Below are 16004 nucleotides of genomic sequence, written 5' to 3'. Positions count from 1 at the left end.
CCCATGGATGCCAGAAGTCACTATTTGATTTCCCACCACAGCAGACATACTCAAGATTACTTAATAGCCTTTTCTACTTACTCAGTATCCAGTTTCTTTGGACTAGCAATATTCTTAGCGCTGCTACTAAGCTCATTGAGGACTATCAGTGGATAGATAACATTCTTCTCTACAAAAAGGAGCCAAATGTGAAGCTTCTCAAACCACATAACATGTGCAGCATCTGTCAAGATATATTAAAAAGAAGAAATCAGATGGCACTGTCAAATCAAAAACACTTGGTTATAAAATAAAGACTCTCCACTTGGAACAACTGTTTTCTTACAATGAACTTTGGTAGTTTATTTAAGCAAAATAAAGAGAAGTTCCTGTCAGCAGCCCCATGAGAATTTTTGCACTGTTCACACAACAACAACAGTTGGCAAGCTACTTGCTTACTGTATGCAGAAGGAAACAAATTGGGTTCCACCTCTTCAATAATTTCAACACTGCTATTGATGAAGCTGTTTGAAATGATGCCTTTTCTCTCACACAAAAGCATGTTTTTCAACCCTATTCAATTTGAAGGACTCCTGATTTACTGCTCTACAGAAGAGCCTATGTAACCCACCAACATAAATGTCTGTCACTTGAGCAACTTCTTTTAAACTTCTACAAGAATTGTAAGGTGTGTTTCAAATTACTGCAAATTAAGATAAAACAATTTGCTCTACAATATAGGCTAGAAGATTTAATGGCAGAAGTTGTGGTAAGGGCACATACATAAAGGGCAACAACTGCACCTTTTCTAGTTTTAGAGATTGAAGGCTTAATGCATTTAGTTGCACTTTTCACTTCTTCCAGATAAAAGTCTGACATCATACTACAATTGCTATTCATATTTATCCATCTTTACATGCAATCACTGGGAAAAAAATCCCACAAGTTAGACATCAATGAAAAGACCACACTGAATGGCTGCTACAAAGGTAGAGTTTGTGAATCAATTCTGATAATTCTCTGCTCCTGAAAGCAGCAGAATGCTCTCTTGTTTTGACAATTATTTGAAAAGAAAAAGCAAAATAGTTTCAGTTTTGTCCAAGGCAGTTTAGACAGGAGTTTTTTAAATCTGCTGTTAACAGTAAAAATATTCCAACAGTGAAGTCCCCACAATCAATCACAACATTTATCCATTCTGGAAAACTAATAGGCAGTGTAACTTCATCTTTTTTGCATCTCTGGGGAAAAAATCCAAGAAAACATAGGCTTTAGCCTAATGCTAAAGTCTAACATAGGCCAACAGCCTAACATGTTAAGCTGCAAGCACATATCTATGCAGATCAAGTTTTAAGACTGGTCCCTTGGTGTCTTCATCTATCAGTTGACCACTCACTATTTTCTGTTGTTAAACATGTCAAAGATACTATTAAAAACCAAGTAAGTGCCAGGATGAAGTCTCCACCAGCACTCGCCACAGCTAATCCTCTAAAACATCTGAAAACAATGCTGAGGAAATACATAGTGAAACACAATCTTTATGAAAAATTATTGAGGCAATCACAAACTTCACCACACAAGATTTCGAAGACTGTGTTTTAATGGAACTGCTCTGATATAACATTAGCACTCACATTATCATCATCAGTTAAGAGATACATAAAATGTCATGGAATCAAAACATGAGGAACTGACAAACCAATACATTTATAGATCAGATGTAATGAAATTCCAGTGGTGAGAAGAGTAAAGAGATGAAGTAAATCAATAGGTAACACAAGTTAGTCAGCAGCTAGCTACAGCAAGTGGAAGGAAGTGTTACAGACAATACTTACTCCGGACTTCAAACTGATGGTATTCCTTGGTTTTCAGCAGCGGGTGAGAAAAGCAATGCCAAGGAAGCTGCTTTCGGAGTTGAGGCAGAACATAATGGGTCACAAAGCCCACCGTACCCACCAATGCATAGAGAACATAACTTAAAATAGGCTAAAAAAAAGAATTGAAGAAATTAAGACCTGAGTTTCATAAAAAACATATTACTTTGCTAGTGTATTTTCCAGCATATAAGCACATGCTCCTTCAATACACTAATGCATCTCTTCATGAGAAACTGTACTACCAATTTTAAGATAAAACAAGAAACCCTGTGAGCAAAAAACCTTCATATCTAACAAATTTTCACTAAGATGAAATGTACTTTCAAGCAAAAATAGTACACCAATCTTTTTTCACAGTCCATTGCTTCTGACCCATATGTATTTTATAAAGGTATTATTCTCTAAAGGCTGAACCCAATTTACATTTCCATCTGCTAGATAAAAGGAGGTATACGCAAATCATTAGTTTCACATTCACTTGAGAAGGTAAGAAGACTCCCACAAGACCAATCCCTTCCACAGAAGTCACAAAATACTGTAAAATTAACAAGGGATGATGGCTGAATTTCACAACAATGCTTTCTACACATTAGAATTTTCTCTAAATTTCTACATAAGTCTAGATAATTGCAAAACTAGGATTGCATTATCTTGTCATAAGCTCTTTGTGAATTCTGTGAAGCCCAAGCCTATTGAAACATACAACTGGTGAAGAGCATACAGCCCACTCTCTCAAGCATGGAGGAAAGTAACATTCAGGTGGAGTGCTGAAATCTCGCAACACAGTAATAGAAGGGATATTTTCCCAGAAAACACAAGTACACATGCTTAGGTAATGCACTTCACCATGGAGACATGAAATTACCTAAATGCATATGCTTTTAAAAATTAGTTTCTTACTTTATGCAGCATATATTCTAAAATACATGCCAGTAATTTTCATTTGCCTTACATAGGGCTATTCATCAGCTAGCCAATGGCTCTATAATAGGAACAGCAAAGTAAGAAACTCAGTAACTGCAGCTCTTGAGGGAAACACCTTACCTAAACTGAAGCACAGGATCTAGTCCCATGCCATTATCACCAAGAGCCACAGATACACATTAAAAGTATCCAAAGCACTAGCTACAATGACAAGTCAAAAACTTTAAACTCAAATGATCTTTGAAGTCCTGTAAATAATCATTCCAATAAAGGCATACTGCCCTATACTACAGTCTACGAAGAGCCATGCCAGCATGGAACTGCTGAGTCAAGGTTCAGCCTGTCATACTTAGAGCACAAAACATTTTAAACATTGTTTTGAAGTTTCATTTTTCCTTATTTCAAAACAATTCTGACGCTATTTGAGATCGACGATTCAAAAGAGGGTGTTTTGTTTTAGAGGCTAAAATAAAAATCTAAAACATAGGAAGAAACTAGGAAAGAGCTAAGAAAGATGATCTTTTGAGCACATACAAGTGAAGACCTTCAGTCAGTCACGTACTTATCATGCTATATGTTTAAATACTGGCTTAAATTACCCAGAAGACTCCGCGAACTACCAGAACGCACTTTATATCACACCACAGTATTTGCATACAGAAGGCAAATTGAAGACACGAGGTAACATCTTACCTGTAAAACTGTAAATACTGTACTGACATGTATTGCAAAATAGAGGACACCAATCACTATACACACTATCAGGTCAGACTGCAATCGTTCACTCTGTGGAATCAAAATAAAATAATTTTAGAAAATACCAGCTTTGACTGACCTGTTAGAATCATTAAAGTTGGAAACTATCCCCAAGATAGAGTGCAACATTTCAATACCTCCTTAATACACAAATGCAGTAACACTGAAACTGATTAAAGATTTTTTTAAATTATGCTAGTGTCAACTACTTCCACTGAAGTTAGGTGAAATTTCGCAAGACAAACATTACAGCTAAGAGCATCAGTTCAGCTAAGCGAAAGACTCACAATGGGGCAGGACAAATCAATACATCAAATATTTTCTCTAATCCTGGACTGTGAGGTGGTGTAAGGGTCCCCTGATGAAAGCACTGGAAGGGACAATCAAATTCCCCCTTTATGATCTAATTAGTGCTTAGTCTACAGGGCAATTAAGAGCCCTGGAGGAGTGCTGCTGAGGGCAAGCTACCAACCAGGTGAAACAACCAGGCTCTTAATCCTCTTCTGACTTTCTAGAAGGATACAGGATAGCTTTGGAATGACCCCGAGGAACGAGTCTGAATTTTCCATTACTCCCAAACAATGAAAATAAGCCACTGATAACGGGCAAGCCCCGCCTCAAGACCTGTAATGCCAGCCGCAGCCACAAGGGGGCAATGCGTACTTAGGGCCTCAAGTGTAGATTTGTTCCCACTCCGTAAAAACAGCATCAACATTTACAGCCCAGAAAAACATTAAAGGATTATCTACTCCAAAATTGGACAAATAATTACACACAGAAATTATTGCTGCAAAGCCTTAACTTCTTGGGCTACAACTTGCTTTTATTTAATCAGCTGTCCTGATTTTAAAAACCACAGTAGGAAAGACTATCAAAAATCCTCAGCTCCTCTGGAGACTAACACCACTTTGAGTTTGAGAGCTCAAAGAGGAGCTTGCAGCTCCTGTAGTAACTCTTTCCTGCTAAATGTTAAAAGAATTGCAGTTTCTCTGCTCTAAATATTTATTTGCAGTTTCCACACACTGCACCTCATCATGTTTCTAGCTGCTGTATTATGAAAAACCCAGCTATAGACCTCAGCCTAAAGCTGAGCCCTACACAAAGCTAAATGCATATTCAACCTTCTTTGGTACAAGTTGAACATATTAAGCTTCTTAAGTCTCTTATTTATTGCTACATGGTGTCAAAAAGAATAATGTTTAAATATTACTACTTCCATAAATATGGAAGTAGTAATATTTAAACAATATTCTTTAGTAGTCATATTTAAACAATATTCTTTAGCAGTAATATTTGAACACATTCTTTAGCAGTAATATTTAAACACATTCTTTAGCAGTAATATTTAAACATTATTCTTGATACTTTTAGTGTATCTGCACTAAAAATTCAAAGTAATGTTTAAGTAAATGAAAAGGTTACATCTGCTTCCCAAGAAAGTAAACAACAAAACAACTTAGACCACCCAAACAAACCACAAAAAGCCCCAAAATACTTCCAATTTTTAATTTATACTTCTGGAACAGCAAGCACAAAGCTCTTCCTCACAATTATTAGAAACACTGAATTAATATAGTTTTGCCACCATTAACTCTTTCCCACTAACTTCTACACAAAAACAAGCATCATCTATTATTATCCATGAGATAAAAGAAGATCCTTAGTGATACTTCACTGTATCCACACTAGGGAATTCCAACTCCCTCTGCTTTTAAATAACTTAAAATTGCAATATCAGCATTACACTCATAGGTGTAGCACATGAGTTCAGCTGCAGATTGAAAGGAAAGCTGTGATATCCATTCCAACCAGGACCTTGCTCGGTGACAAGTGTGATCTAAGCAAGATCTGGATGGATGCTACATAAACCAACACAAAGTAAATGCTTAAATGGAATTCAAAAATTAGTAACAAAGCCTACTTACCACAGAATTTCTAAGCTTCTCAGGTAAAGGATCTTTTACTTCAGACAGAGGATCTTCAGGGTTTTTGTCTTCAGAATTAGGAAAAAATTTTGATTGCACTAAAGAGCTTTAAAGACAAAAAAATCCTACTGAAAAGCATGTATTGTTCTATGTGGTTTTATAATAATAACAAAGTCAGAAGTTCTATTACAAATTGACCACAAAAAATTAATTTTGGCACATCAGTGCTTTCACATAGCTGAGCGAATTTACAGATATTTCAACTTTATAAAATAATTCTTTCTCTGTTGTACAGTACAGTGACTATTAAAGAGCAGTAGCCAGATGTTCAAACTGCAGTTTCTCTAGTAGCAACACAGGAGTAACTGAACAATAACTGAATTTTAAGTGAAATTCAGCACTCATGAAAACAAAACTTCAACTCATAAATAACTGAACAGAAATGTGCAAAATTTGGAAGCAGCCTATTTGGCAATACCATTAAAAAAAACAGGAATTCTTTGGTTTGATTCAACAGCAACAACAAAGGAAACATATTCTAGCCTGTTTTAATTAATGAATTAGTCACACTGACCAAACTTCTAAATTCTTAGCAGGCCTTGCTGATACTGAAGCTCCAAAACCTTACACCTAAGCTTTTAGAAGCCCACGTGCAATGTTATCAGTCTTAACAAGCTGTCTCACAACTTCTCAGTGTGATTTTTCTTACAACACCCTACCTAGTGCAGAAATAATATTTCATTTTATGGACAGAAGATCAGTACAGAATGAGCCCTAGATCTTCAAAGGAAATTACATATTGCAATGTATTACAATGCTTAACTTTACCACAATCAAACATGACTATCCAGGCTTTTGTTTTTGGAAAGAACAAAAGAACAAGTATCCAGGGAAAAGAACCTCATATCAACTGAACTAAGAGTAATTGGACAAGGTTTAGCAGTCAACCCACAACTAAGAAATTTCCTCTGGTGTAAACATTCATGAATCATTAGTTTTGTTGTTCACAGAGGAGGTCCTTCACTATCTACCCCCAGCCAATATTTATCAAATTCATCCAACATTATGGCTACATTTAAATCCAAGTTCAAGCTCTACCCCACCTAGGTATGTGCCTAAGCTTTTATTGGTTATTCTGGGGGGGTGTTTCTCCTACTGGAACTGTTTTGTTTTACATGTATCATTATTAACTGAATCAAACATCCTTAGCAACAGATCAGTAGCATTCTCTACTCCAGCACAGAGTAAGAGGAATACCTGTTTCCACATGCCATATGGGAATACTCATCACAAAAAGATATCCTTATAATTCAGCATAATTATTTGAAAAAGTGTTTGGAGCACATATTCAATAGAAGAATACATCAACAAATGAAGTGGAAGTATTCAAGAAGTCACTCTGGGGACTTGAGCTTAAACCAGTGCCTTGAGCACTTCTTTAAACACAATAAGGGTACGTGTTATTCCCAGCAAACCCAGCAGCACAAAGATGGCACCTGACTGACATTTTGGAGAACATCAGCAGGCAATTAAATCAGATTTTGGCGTGTAAGCGATTTACCAGAAGTCACAAAAAAGGTCATTGCTAGAGAAGGAACTAGATGCAAAATGTGAGAATTTCTAACCATTGAACCAAGAATATACCACTCCTGATTAGTGCTGGTGAGTACAAGCTCAAACAATACTAAGTAGTAACATTATTTGTAGTTTTTCCTTGCAACTTGCTTCTTCATTAGGGAAGAGATACAAACTAAGTCACTTACAAAAGTACAGAAGGGTCACTGCTTTGTCTGCTGAGATGATATGATATTGCCACTAATAAACCACAAAATATGGAGAAGAGAACTGGAATATGCTGCCCATCCCAGGAATCCTGGAGACAGAAACAAAATGTTAATAAAAAGGAGACAAAGTACACACCACTTTACCTGACACACAAGAATTACGTATATCACAGAGAATGGAGAAATTAACTACAACTCCACAAAAATAAGCCAGGCCTTTTTGTACAAAAATATTGTTCCATCTTTACCTATGTCTAACTATAGATCAAAAACTCTAGCACAGTGTACATCTCTCAAATCTACACCATCTTAATCATTAAACAGTCATTATTTCTCATAACCCTTATGCAGCATTTCCTGCATTCCTTGAGACCACAGACTATTAAGAGCTGTATTTAGTCACTTCTTAATTTTGAACGTTACATGTATGTTATGAACGTTACATGATTTATTTTTCCTAATGTGCTGAATGCAGATAAAACAGTGGCTTTATTTGTGTTTTCCTGATCTGCATTGGATCTACAAAGATGAAAGAGTTATTCCTTGCTAAAGCTTGTTTGTCTTAAATGGATGTGTTTACCAAAGGCTAATGAGACATGTGCACAAATTCACAAAAAGCTAATGATGTCCTGCAGGTGAGAGTATCATGGGACTAACTCCTCTAGGAACTTTCTACTCTCTGTGATAAAGTGGAAAAGCCAGGCAACTCTGAATTGAACCCACATGTGCTATAATTCATTGTAAACTGAGCATGTCTGATTATTGACAAACACCTGAAATTAATGAACAGAACCAGCATCACACTCCATACTGTTTTCAAACAACATTTCAAGCAAGGAAACAGGGTTGGTATGGGGGAGGGGTGTATGTGTGTTCCTTGGCCAGCTAACTCTTTAATTCTCCCTTTCAGAGAGGAACATATTTTCACTTTGACACTACAAACTATTTCTTGGTTTATTCTCAAATAAATATTAATTAGAAAGTACTATTTCACTTTTGCAGCACCAGAAAAAAATACTTTCATGCATCACTTTGAGAGGTTAACATACAACTACACGCAGACTCTGCTAGAAACAAGTCACCTGCATGATATTTTCAAGAACTGATGTAGAATGGAAGTGATGGTAAATGTCATGTGTTTTCAATATAAAAAAGCCCATCAGAGCACACACAAATCATACACCTTTTAAAAGCAAAAAAAACCGCTTAGCTCCTGCATTGCATCTCCTCTATTGACTTCACAGCTGAGTAAGAATAAAACCCTAGTAAATCAAATGAATATTTCTAGTTAAATAGTTGCATACTTTAGTTACTTAATACAGAAGGAAGCAGAGAACAAACCCCAAAATAGATTTAGTCTGCATCAAGTTTTTCTCACCTTCAGGGCACCATAGCACAGTCCATACAACAATGCTACTGCCACAATACTACAGATAAAACTGTAAAGTGCTGCAAGCAGGCTTGTGGTAGCTGAATATCAGAGAAATGAAAAGAAAAAACATTATTACCATTCGAAGTTAGAATACAAAATACTTCCGTTTAAGGTATCAGCCCCCTAATTTCCTCTGATGGAAAAAAAAGGCAATTCAAACCAGAACAGCTACTTTCATTTTCCCCTATAAGTAATTTTTATTAAGAGCATTTTATGCGGTTTTTTTAATGTCCCTAATAATTGAACAGCTTTACCATGGGAATAGTCAACTGCAATAGAAACCAGTTGAGGAAGAAGTTACAGAGTTATTAGGATAGTAATTCTATTTCTCAATAATCACTCAGAAGACTTCTAGGCTTTTTAAAAACACAATTAAAGTATTCTATGTTTAGAGGTTAGGAATAAAAAAAATGTAACCACTAAATTTTTAAACTAACATACTGATCTTGGCTGCTCCACATCTCATACTTTTGCCACTGAAAAAACACAACACTCACCATTGCCACCAAAGACATGAATGTCCAGCTGTTCACAGAGATACATCACAAATGTATTCACCTGAGGCAGGAGACCAATGAAGAATACTATAGGGAAACATAGTGTAAACACTACAGAAAAAGAGAAGGTTAAAAAGTGGTGAATATGAAAAAAACAGCATGGTGAGATATTTTTCAGTTTAAGTTCTATGGTATCACACACCCCATTTTAACTCAACAACGCTGAAATATTTCTATTATAAATTTTAAAGAAAATATACATTATGTAAAGTCCTACTTCAATGGCTCAGAACTGACTGCATACAGAGGTCATACAAATCAATAGTACTTTCCTTTTAATTGCTGTAGACATGGACACAAGCCAATTCAGGCTTTCCATTTTTATTTAGCAAAGATCAGCCAGGGGTGTTTACAGATTAGACTTGTAAGTTTTGACTCATTCTAAGTGAGATTTATCCGAGCCTAACTGCCTGTCTGGAGTTGCAGGAGCAACCTAACACCAGCCACTCTGACCAAAGGGAGGCCAAGCACCCCCCCCCTCCAGGCTTTCTGCTGCTAATAGTATCTGACAATTTTACTCATTTTCCCACACCACTTTTGAACATTCTAATGCTAAATGACTGGGTTTTCTGGTTTTTTGGGTTTTTAAACAAGAACAGACAACTGTAGGAATCATGAAAACACCTGCAAATTTCAGGATTTCGGAACACAAAGATAAATTAATGCCACCTAATTTCAATACATAAAAGGCTTATGTCTCCACCTGTAAATATATTTTTTTCCCATCCTAAAGAATAAAAGATGCAGAAATAATCTTCTACGCATGTTCACATATAGTAGTTCAGACCTAATTCACATGTAACAACATATTAAAAGTTTTAAGTTCTGAAGGATAGAAGGAACAAATAACAAAAATAACCCTAACACACACAGTCTGGCAGTTTAGGGAGGTTTTGCTACCATCTTATTGACTTGTAGCTCCAGTGACCAAAAGAACAAACAAACTTTAAAATATCTTGTAAAGCACCACAAGACTCAAATTTAATTTTCTAATTTTAAATGCACAGAATAGTTGGACACTGAAGGTCATCACATGAGATAGATAATGAGAACCTGATCTTTTTCCATACTCCATAGCAATGCTAAACAACAATATAATTCAAAACATGCAGGTTGCAAGCTGGGGAAAAACACTGAATCCTGTATTTTTACTGACACTAATTAGGAAATATAGGACTACAGACCAGCTCTTCAATATCTAACGAAAATACTTTATTAGACTTCTCGTGTCAAATCTCTATTTCAAATCATTCCTCAAGAAAGCCAAAATAGAAGGCAAATACAGTGTTAAATACAGGTTAAAAAGTTTTTTCCCAAAAGTCTGTAAGTCAAATTACCTTGGGCCTATTGGAAACAAAATTGCTACACAGATCTGGGAATACGCAATTTTTAAAGACTAGTCCAACAAAAAGCCAATATTTATGATGCTTTTACAATCTGTAACATCCTAGTTTTCTAACAGTGACCAACTAGGTGAAAAGATAAAATGATTATTTTAAACGTGGAGTAGATTTAGAGCAATTGATCAAGTGCACTATGTGGGACACAAAATAAAGCATTTATACTAGTCCTCACTTGTCTGTTGGCAAGGAGAAACATTTACATTATCTAAATACAAAGGTCACCTCGCCCTGTACACGTTTCTTTCAGTAGCTTTGCCTGGGCACAGGAAAAAAGGCAGCTGAGATTTTTACCTAACAATGTGTTTGCTAGCAGCCAGCCTGGTCTGCAGTACACACAAAGCATTGTGAAACAGCACTTCAGCAACATAAGAGCTGCTCCAAGGGCAAGTGCACGACATGGGGGGTAGGGCGGGATGTGCAATGCAGATTAGTGCAGTTGTTCTTTTTTGTTTGGTATTTTATCATGTTGGTTTTTGGGGTTTTGGTTTGGGTTTTTATTGTTGAGGGAGTTGTTTTGTTCTTTTGGGTTTATTTTCTTTTTAAGTAGAATAAGCTGTTCTTGTAAGCTGATTTTTTAATTGGAAGAACTGTTAAGAAATATAAACCACATATGCTGCTGCCAAGACACCCCAGAACAACAGTAAAATATAAGGACCAAAACCCATTTAGAACTCCTGAACTAAGAAGTTTTAAAAGCTAATGCCAAGATGCACATGGCCTGGTGAAAATGCCACCATATCTTTTAAAACTGGTAAAGACTCACTCTTCAGTACTTTTTAAAAGTAGCTTACTTTTACAGGGGGACACACCACTTCCATGTATATTTATGTGTTACATATGGGGATATGGGTATACACTATGGCAGTGACTCCACATAGTAGAAAAGGGAAGAAAATATTTCCAAAACTGACCAAGCATTATCAAGAGAAATTAAGTCAGTTTTGTATCGGGAATGAGTCAAAAGTGTCTTCTATCTTCTTGTTTTATTACTGATACAGAATCAAGTATGCCAGCACATGAAGGGAACCAAAGAATTTGTTCAAAAAGCACCTTTGAAAATGTCTGGACAATTTCTGGTCATAAATATGCAGCTTAGACACTTTCCCTCTGGGCATTTAAATCCAGAGTTATTAGCAGAAAAAGTTGAAGGGGGAAGCAGTATGAGGCATAAAATACAGGATGCTCCTAAAATCAAGTAATAAAAACTAATATCCAAAATGCTTGAGTCAGTAATTCTACTTAATAAATTAAAACTGTTAAAACCCCACGCCAAGACCAAGTTTTCTTTTATCTTAGACAGAAGATGGTCTGGGGGCACACAGACGTAACATTTAACTGTTGTAGTCTTTCACAAACAGGTATTTTGATATAACTGAAAAGCAACTGCATTCAGTTTAGATGAATTCTTACAGATTTTCTTACCCCACCCAAAGCAGGGATCCATAGAAGATCACCCAAATAACTTTGCTCCATTAAAGCACTGCACAAAGTTGCCATGATAAGATGGTCTTCAAATGTTTATGTCTCTCTCTCCTTTCTACGGGCTTTGTTTAAGACTACAGGGCTGTTATTATTTTCATAACAGGGGAAAGAGTTGTTGTTTTGGGGTTTACGTTGTTTGTTTTTTTGCATTAGGTTTGGGGGGGTAATGGAGTTAAATGTTACCAGTATTCTGAATGCACTGCGCTGCTCAGAAAACAATGAGATTACCTCAAAATGGAAATGCAGCTCAAAAATTGTATTTTTGGTATTGCTGATAGGACTGTTCCAAGAAGAAGCACATTAAATAAGACTTAAACTGTGTATAATATTTTTTAAAATTGTGTCTGTACTGTTCTGCCCAATTGCTAAATACAAATAACCTAAAAGAACTCCTACTCATTTGCCACAAGCCCCTCCACGGAGTGTGAAAGAGTCCAAATCAAAATGTTTTTTTAACTACCAAGCAGCTAGGTCCTAGCAAAGGGTAGTGTATGCAGGTCCAAGTTAGATAAGCAAGTTCAAGGATAAGGGCTAAGAAATTAGATAATGAAAAATTTTAGTAGAGGGCATATCTGCCATTTGTTACAGCAAAGCTACAGAAGGGGAAAACGTTCCCCTAAAGTTCTACTGTTGTAAAGCAAACAATTCAAATCCATGAAAAAGCCACTCACCTATAACTAAGTCCCTGGCTGACAGCAGCAGCAATGGGTTGGTGAAAGCCATTCCATACAACCTGAACCTTGTTGTAGATATGTTTCTGCTGCCATAATCCAACAGCCAAATCAGACCACAACATAAACAGAAATATACAGGCCTACTATAGGCTATGATACGATTGTGACCCTGTTTAAAAAGAAACCACAAAAACACCAACATTTGTTCATTATTAGTGGATAAAGTAACTTTTTCTCTTCTACTACAGATACCTTCAGAATCAAAATTAATCACTGGTCATCAACTAATATACTGTGACTTCATCGTATCCTTACGTTTTCTTCATAAAATCCTTAAAGCATTGCCTTGCAGCGATACCAGTCCATGCTTTTTGTGGCTTTGATATAACAGACACAACAGTTAGATTATGTTAGACTAAGCTAGGCATACCCTTAGTCTCAGCTATGGTTTATGCTATGTTGCTTGCTGTAGTAAATGCTAGAGAAGCTCTGACTAGGCATGGTAAGCAACTGAGAATAAATCAATTTTAAGGAAAAAGGGATTAAATTCATTACTTAGATACTGCTTCTGCTGCATGGGGGGACAGAATCTCTATCGGTGTTTATCACAATACAACTTCTTACACAAAATTAATGACTTGCTGTAGAGGAATAATGCTTTTAAACATCTTATCTAGGACATAAAGGTAATATTTTGTCTTGGCAATCTAGCAGATGCACAACAGAATATAAACATGTTGTGCAATACTAGAATGTTAACATTTCCATGCTCAAACACTAACGTTCACTAGAGCATTACAAACTCAGCTTATTAGAGGGAAAAAATAAAGTAGTGTGCACACTAGGACAACTGAATGAGCTACACCTCTAAAACAGAACATCAAAGCTGTGTCAGATCACACCAGCAGAGCAAATTGCAACATTAAGAATACTTCTCAGTATAATTGCTAGAATAATAAAGACTCTTCAAAAACCTTATTATGACATGGCTCCGTAGCATAAGCTAGGCTCAGGAAGGAGGCCATGATTTGCTAAATAAATACAAAGAGTAAGGCAGGTCCCTTCTCACACACTAAGACAACTACAAGCCCTTTGTGCCTTGTAAGAAGGAACATAGGAGAAATGCCAGAAAAATCAAACCAAAATGATCAATTCTTTGTGGGAGTTCTGCATCTGCAGGGTTAGTACAGTGGCACATGCCCGTGACTTACATGTCGGGGGGAAGAAGAATCTGGCTGAACACTCTGAAACCAAAATAAAAAGAGGAAAGTTACCCAAACTACAGATAAGTGTGTTCACCCACACACATCCTCTTGGTTGAAGTTCTTTTAACAATATCTACAATTAATTGTACAATTGTATATTGACAAACCACATCACAGCCTTTAAATAGCACAATGTTGTAAACCATAAAACCTACTTAAAGAGTAGATGTCTATAACCAAAATACTATTAAAAAATCCCCAAGTCTCTTATTTTCAGGATTTCTACTGTTTTTCAACATTAGGAACTTAAATTTTAAATCTAATTTCCATCCTAATAGTCAAATGAAAAAATAATCAATTGTTCTTAGATTACAGTAAAGCATCATCAGTCTAACAAAAATTAATTATCTGATTAAAAATATGTTTAGATATAATTGCCTCCTATGAATGCTCTGAGGCGTAGACACTACATAAAATTAGAACCTAAACCAATAAAACTTCAAGTTCAGTTTGTAGTTGGTTTTCAACATGTAAGAATGTGCTCCTCTTCACACACCAAAAAAATGCATGAGAACACTAAATAAAGGATTGTTTAACAAGCATATGTAGAACCATTCTAGTGATGTGACCTTGCATTACAATCTATCAAACTTCCCATGAGGCCAAGTTTAATCATTACTTTATAAATTATAAACATGCACATTTTTCCTTAAAGCCCTAACTAACCTGCAACACCCAACTGGATTTATATCTATTGTTTACAGAAAGTGAAGAGAAATTCAAGTACCTTCAACAGTGAGTACTGGCAACTGGCTATTACCAGGCAAAACTGGAAGACCCAAATATCCTTGAAAAAGCCCTCTATAAGAAGTACAGAGCCCAGAAATGCAACTAGAATAGCTAGGATGACAGCTAATACGTTCTCAAGGATCTCACGATTCCTGTTTTAAAGGGAGAGAAAAAAAAGAAAAAAAAAGAAATTTAAAGCTAATTATGTCTATAAAAATCTGCAAAAGAGCAGTCAGAGTCAAAAATTAACAGGGGTTATGATACTGGTAGCAAAACAGTTACGAATAAATTTGAACTTCCATACTCTACTAGCACAATGTCCTTAAGCAAAACTAGGAGCTATCAGGATTTCAATGACAGCTGAAAGCAGTCATTATCTTAGTATCTTAGGGAATTTTACTTTAAACAGCAGAAGATAACTTCAGAAGATGATTTTAGAAATAAATCAAATGTTCCACCAGAAGCACGGTCTGTAACGTAAATCTATATTCAAAGCCCATCCAAGATGATGATAAGCCTAAGAAAAAACACAAGTATGCTAACTTACCTGATTCATGATTTTCTAATGATGAAACTAAAAATACTCTTGCTTGAGTAAGATATGCCAAGTGGAATACAGATAATTCACTATGATATTGCTAGTGCTTCGGAACAGAGTTATGAGTATTCCTCCCTGGACAGAATCACTACTATCCTGTTTATTTCAAGGAGGTTCATTACCAAAATATAAATACTCTACATATTCCAAAAGCTGGTAACTGGAGGATCAATTTCATTTTATTCCTCTGGGTAAATGTACAGGGATAAGAAGTCACAGTATTAAACGACTCTTGGAAAAAATGCTCTGAAACAGCAGGCAAATTCTTTCTATTTACCAAAAGACTAAGTGCATGCCAGGTTGTACACCCTTTAATTAATTTTTGGAGAAGGCTATACACTAGCTTTAAAGATTGGCAATGAATCTTTCTATTTGATCCTTCAAATACATTATTGCCCCACACAGGCAAAGTGGGGGTTGCTTCCCTTTTTCCTTTTTTGATTGCTACAGAAGAAAATGAGAGTAGCCTCCATTATTTTAGAAAAACTGCATTCAGTATTTTTCTTTCATTTTTCAGAGTACAATAAGTATGTGTAATTCTCTAACGACAGTTTTATCTATATTACAGTTTAGTAATTGTTTTCATCTTGCTTTCTAAGGTCGGGCAACATACAAGGATCTC

The 16004-nt window shown here is 36.0% G+C and overlaps 1 protein-coding gene across 8 annotated transcripts in view; it reads right to left on the bottom strand.

Annotated features, from left to right (window-relative positions):
• Window positions 1-16004, bottom strand: part of PCNX1 (pecanex 1) — an 89253-nt gene that overhangs the window by 25770 nt on the left and 47479 nt on the right. For all 8 annotated transcript variants that reach the window (XM_074542891.1, XM_074542893.1, XM_074542892.1 and 5 more), the window contains 10 exons: window positions 14783-14936; window positions 14002-14034; window positions 12788-12959; window positions 9172-9282; window positions 8621-8712; window positions 7222-7331; window positions 5459-5564; window positions 3471-3563; window positions 1812-1962; window positions 82-223 (listed from right to left, as the gene is read on the bottom strand). In XM_074542891.1, the coding sequence (XP_074398992.1) occupies window positions 82-223; window positions 1812-1962; window positions 3471-3563; window positions 5459-5564; window positions 7222-7331; window positions 8621-8712; window positions 9172-9282; window positions 12788-12959; window positions 14002-14034; window positions 14783-14936 (1164 nt within the window). The remainder of the gene's footprint in view (window positions 1-81; window positions 224-1811; window positions 1963-3470; window positions 3564-5458; window positions 5565-7221; window positions 7332-8620; window positions 8713-9171; window positions 9283-12787; window positions 12960-14001; window positions 14035-14782; window positions 14937-16004) is intronic.

This window comes from Zonotrichia albicollis, chromosome 6 (genome assembly GCF_047830755.1).
Source record: "Zonotrichia albicollis isolate bZonAlb1 chromosome 6, bZonAlb1.hap1, whole genome shotgun sequence".
NCBI lineage: Eukaryota > Metazoa > Chordata > Aves > Passeriformes > Passerellidae > Zonotrichia > Zonotrichia albicollis.
This window is presented reverse-complemented; position numbering and strand designations above follow the sequence as displayed.